The 5,375-nt window shown below is 41.8% G+C and overlaps 1 protein-coding gene across 1 annotated transcript; it reads left to right on the top strand.

The window, feature by feature from the left end:
• Positions 1–857: 857 nt before the first annotated feature.
• On the top strand, positions 858–1,787 carry LOC309691218 (olfactory receptor 52D1-like; the record flags this gene model as incomplete). Its single annotated transcript, XM_082508811.1, has 1 exon — positions 858–1,787. One exon carries the CDS (start codon positions 858–860, stop codon positions 1,785–1,787), a length of 930 nt encoding a protein of 309 aa, XP_082364937.1.
• Positions 1,788–5,375: the final 3,588 nt, after the last annotated feature.

Genomic DNA, 5,375 nt, shown 5'->3' on the forward strand with positions numbered 1-5,375 from the left:
AGAAGAAAACGGAAACGACACCATGGAAGAATCCTAATATAATAAATAATAAAATATTAATTCGTCCTGTAGGCCCATCACTCTACAGGAGGAATTAACAGATACTGTTCATAATTTTTATGGGTGTAATTTCTAGGCGTAACCAAGTGGTGAAAGGCTTCCGCTTGGGTGGTCTCAGAACCTTGTCACTTCTATTTACATATGATGTGGTTCTGCTGGCTCTAGGTGGTGGCCTTCAGCTTCCACTGGAGCGATTTGCAACCAAGTGTGAAGTAGTGGGAATGAGAATTAGCATGTCCAAGTCTAAGGCCATGGTCCTCAGCCAGAAAAGGTTGGAAAGCCCAGTCTGGGTCAGTGCCAAGTTGCTGCCCCAAGTGGAGGAGTTTAAGTATCTCGGGGTCTTGTTCACAAGAGAGAGTCGAAGGGATCGGGAGATTGACAGATGATTTGGTGCTTTGGTTGCAGTAATGCTCTGCTGGTCCGTCGTGGTGAAGAGAAAGCTAAGCGTAAAAGCGAAGCTCTCGATTTACCAGTTGATCTACATCCCTACCCTCACCTATGGTCACAAATTTTGGGAAAATGACCAAAAGAACATGATTGTGGATATTAGCAGTGGGAATGAGCTTTCTCTGAAGTGTGGCTGGCCTCTCCCTTAGCAATCTGCAGTCTACAAACAAGCCTATGATCAGAATCCCCAGTGTGTCAGCTAGGATATTAATATGTGGTTCTGAAAGGAGACATAGTTTCAGGAATGCAGCCGCAACACACGACAAATGATCCACTTTAACTTTTTAGGTGGTAGCTCGGAATAGTATTACGTTGTGGCAAGTTAAGAAGCAGAGTTTTTAATTGACATTATGGATAATGCTTCTACAGTGAGAATTTTTAATCTGTTAGCATTCAATGAGACAGCTAATTACAGAGCTGCTTTCTTTTCTGCCACTCTAGTGTGTTACTTTGCAATTGTATTTCTTAATGTCACAGTCATCATGATTATTGTCTTAGATGAAAGCTTACATGAACCTATGTATATTTTAGTATGTGTGTGTTGCATTAATGGGCTTTATGGAAGCACAGGTTTCTACCCCAAGTTCCTCATTGACCTCCTTTCATCTTCACAGGTCATCTCTTATAGTGAATGTCTTTGTCAGGCATTTGTAATGTACTCTTTTGTTTGCAGTGACACATCTATTCTTGCAGTCATGGCTTATGACAGGTATTTGGCCATATGCCAACCACTTCAATACCACTCTGTTATGACAAAAAAGAAGCTCTCCAAACTAGTATGCTTCTCTTGGTTAACACCTTTCTGCATTTTCTCCATTAACATTATGCTGACAGACAGGCTGATATTCTGTGGTACAGACATTCAGAGACTCTTCTGTGTTAATTGGCTGATTGTTAAAGTTGCCTGCCCTGGCATGGACACTCTTGTCAATAGTGCCTTTGCATATGCTACGCTTTCAATTTACATATTTCACTGGATTTTTATTGTTTGGACTTACATCTATCTTGTTAAATCATGTGTGCAATCAAAAAAGGACAAGGCAAAGTTTATGCAGACATGTGTGCCCCATTTGATCTCTTTGGTTACTTTTTTTGTAATTGTGATTTCTGATTTGATGCACATGCGATTTGCATCAAATGATGTACCTCAAAGTTTTCAAAACTTTGTCGCTATAGCTGTTCTCTTTATTCCTCCAGTTATGAATCCTTTACTTTATGGATTCAAACTATCAAAGATCCGTAACAGAATTCTTGTTACACTTCATATCAAAAGATGTTGACTTTTTCTTTTAATCATTATCAGTTACTTGTGATAAGTGGAAGCTATGGAGGCTTTATTAAAACATTTTTCTTAAATTGTAAATAGACCACTGTTTAGTATTACATGACACTGGTAACAGCCTTTGTAAGTCCATTGTATATAGCTTAGTTTAAGATTCTGACTTGACTTAAATTACATGAAAAAAAGAGGTTCAGAGTAAGTGTGTGTGATTTCAGAAAACTTATGCAAAAAAACAAAGCCATACCCTGCGTGTACCACCCTTTATCATTGAGTTATCTTAATATAGGTCACATTTAATCTTTATGCCATAATGTACCTTACATATCATATATATTTTCATAATTTGTGAACAATTGCTTTTAAATTTAAATTTTATTTTGCAAAACATGCCCACTTTAACTTTTTTCCTTGTTGTCCTTTATTGTTTGGTCATTTTGATTTCATTGATTAAAGTTAATTACAAAGAGTTTGTACCTCTATGAAACCTGAAGAGCTGAAAATCTTAAGACAGAAACCAAACTGTTAGCAGAATAAACAATTTGGTTTTAGTGTTTAGAAAATGTGTTTGTGGGTCTTTTATAGTGCAGAAGGTTTTGATTTTCTTTTCCCTTTTTCATTTATTTTGTCTACTTTTATTGTCTTGAATGTTTCTTTTTTTATTATTATTTTATAAAAGGGAGAAAGAAAGAGAGGTAGGGAAAGAAAAACAGCAGGGAAGAGGAACGGTGATAAAGGGCAAAAAACAACAAAACAAACAGACAAAAAATACATATATCAATCACCTGGATCACCTGTTGAGAAAGAAAAAAGAGAAAACAAGCAACAAAAAAAAGAGCAATATAATAAACAACATCATCGTGATAATCTATGTGAATATAACAGTAAATACTAAATAATGAATATTATTGTGCAGCACGTGGGATCGACAGCGCACACAGTGTGCTTTGAGGCCCGTGAGCTCCGCCGGCAGCCAGCTGTGCCAGAGTGACCGAGCCCCAGGCCCAGAGGCCGAGGGCACCCCACCCCCCGAAGGGGCCCGAGCGAGCCCCAGGCTTCAGGCCCTGCCAAGCCAGGAGTGAGCCCGTGCGTACCTGGACGCCCATTCCCGGACACAAAGAACCACCAATTCATCGATGTCTGAGGGCGTCTGCCACTGGCAGGGGGAGTGGTGGGGGGAGATAGGCCTCCATACCGTGGAGGGCCTGAGATGTCCCTAGAGAGCTGGCGTCTGATACCCAACCTGACATAAAGACACAGACATACAGGCACACACAGATACAAACATCCATTCCCACCCTCATGCTCTCATATGCGATTACTCAGCACTCACCCAACGTGGAGACAGACATAAATAGACACTGTACACACAATCACACTCCCCAAGCGTACTCTAAGCCCTGGGTCTACGTACCCTTGTCCCTAGAGGGGGAAACTGCACCCAGACCCAGGTAGTGTTACCCTCTTCCCTGGGGTGGAGAGAAGCAGACCGCCCCGACAGCAGCAGGGAGGCCCCACATTCCAGACCCCAATCAAACGGTCAACTCCTCCCAGCCTCCCCGTCCCAACAGGCAACAGAGAACGGGGATGTGAGAAGACTCCAAACCTCCCTCCGCCTGCCTGCTCATATGTAGTGTTGATGCATGTGTGTTCTAAGGTGCATTTAAAACCCAGGAGGGCATGGAGCTACCTGCCAGAGAGCAGCAGGTAAGCGCATAGCCCCTCCTGATAGCCCTCAATATATACGTGTATTTAAAAATTGAAAGGTGGGCAACGACGCCAGGGGTGAGGTTGTACATCCTGATGGTCTTCTGGATGCCCACCCCCAAGGTCCTATATGTATGTGTAATGAGAGTGTGAGTAATGTGAATGTCTAAGTTGTGGGATAAAATTGAGGCACAGGCAGCCAGAAGGGGACAGAGGGGGGGATGCCTCCCCTGCACCCTGGTGACATACCTGTTGTGGGTTCGAAAATGTTGAGCAATGGAACAAACCAACAGAGGCCCAGAAAAGTTCAGTCAAACAATGATTTATTGAGTACACGCGTGGGAAGATGTATACTGCCACACCAGCATCGATCTTCCCCGAAAAGGTCTATTCACAATGGTTTCATTCATCAGGGTTACGCCCCTTCATGTGTCACAAATGAACATAATATGCATCAGTTATAGTAAATGGTCAATCTTAAACCCCTAAAATTAGACAAAGAAGTTCCTTTTTCTATCACACCTTCCATACAAGGCAATAAGTTGCAAGCCTAAATGGTCCCTGAGGGCTTGTCCTTTTCTTGACTTGTCTTCTGTCACCTGTTACTAGGCAAGCTAAAAGGCAGTTAGAAGCAAAATGTATCTCAGGCCTTTGGCCTGGAATCAATACTTTCATGTGTGCTTGTAAGCGTGCATGCTTTGAACCTTCTATTGCTCCAAGTCACTTACACCATTGATCGCCTGGACAGTCACGCCACGCGAAGCTTAAGAACTTTAATAGACCGAACATCAACTCTCTAGAAGCACAATCCTGCAATGTGTGTATAAAATGATTATAACTGCACCTGTAATGAAAATGTTAATATGTGATTATGATAACACCTGTAATACAAGTTTTAACATAATGCCAACAGCTTCAATAAATGCTTTGATGAAATGATGATGGTTATGAATAGTAGCAGTAAAATATTTCCCTCATCTCCACACACCTTTACCCCAAGGCCCTGCATGTGTGGGTGATTGTGGTGGAGCGGGAAGAGGGAAGCAGCTGGAGATGGGGAGGGAAGGAAGGGAGGCCCCTCCCTGGGGCCAGCTCCCCGGCTGACCCAGTAGACACCCCCATACCCTGGAACCCACCTGGGCAAGGGGGCCCAGGCCCATCTGGACCATCCGTCTTGAATGTTTCTAGCTAATAATGACTATTTTAAAAATACATAAGCAATACATTTTCAGGAAATAACAAAAGTAATATCTTTGTCCACTATAAAAATATTGTGGAGATTCACAAGCATTCATGCAAAATGAAAATAATTATAAGGCAATGTAAATAAAACAGAATGCAATGATTTGTAAGTCTAATAACCCCATATTTTATTCAAAATAAGATACAGGCTTATTAGACCCCCCCCCCAAAATTAACCCTATATTTTTATTGGGGTGGGGCTATCCCAGCTGTCTTAAGGCAAGATGCAGTGCTAACAAATAGACACAGACAACCATTCACACCCACACCTAATTTTGAGTTTCCAATTAACCTAACCCCACTAACTGCATGTCTTGGGACTGTGGAAGGAAGCCGGAATACCCGGAGAGGACCCTCATAAACACGGGAAGAACATGCAAACTCCACACAGAATGACCCCGGCCTGATGTTGGAATTGAAGTCAGGAAATTCTAGCTGTGAGGCAACAGTGCTAACCAAAATTTCATGAAAAATATTAGCTCATTTTGAATTTGATGGCAGCAACAAGTCTCAAGGAATTTGGGACAGGGCCATATTCACTACTGTGTAGCATTCCCTTTCTATAAACATCTGAAAACAGAGTTTTCAAAACCATCAAAAGCAAGAAAACACATAAGTTAGCTACTAAACAATGGAGTAA

This window comes from Aulonocara stuartgranti (assembly GCF_965226115.1).
Source record: "Aulonocara stuartgranti genome assembly, chromosome: 16".
Classification (NCBI taxonomy): domain Eukaryota; kingdom Metazoa; phylum Chordata; class Actinopteri; order Cichliformes; family Cichlidae; genus Aulonocara; species Aulonocara stuartgranti.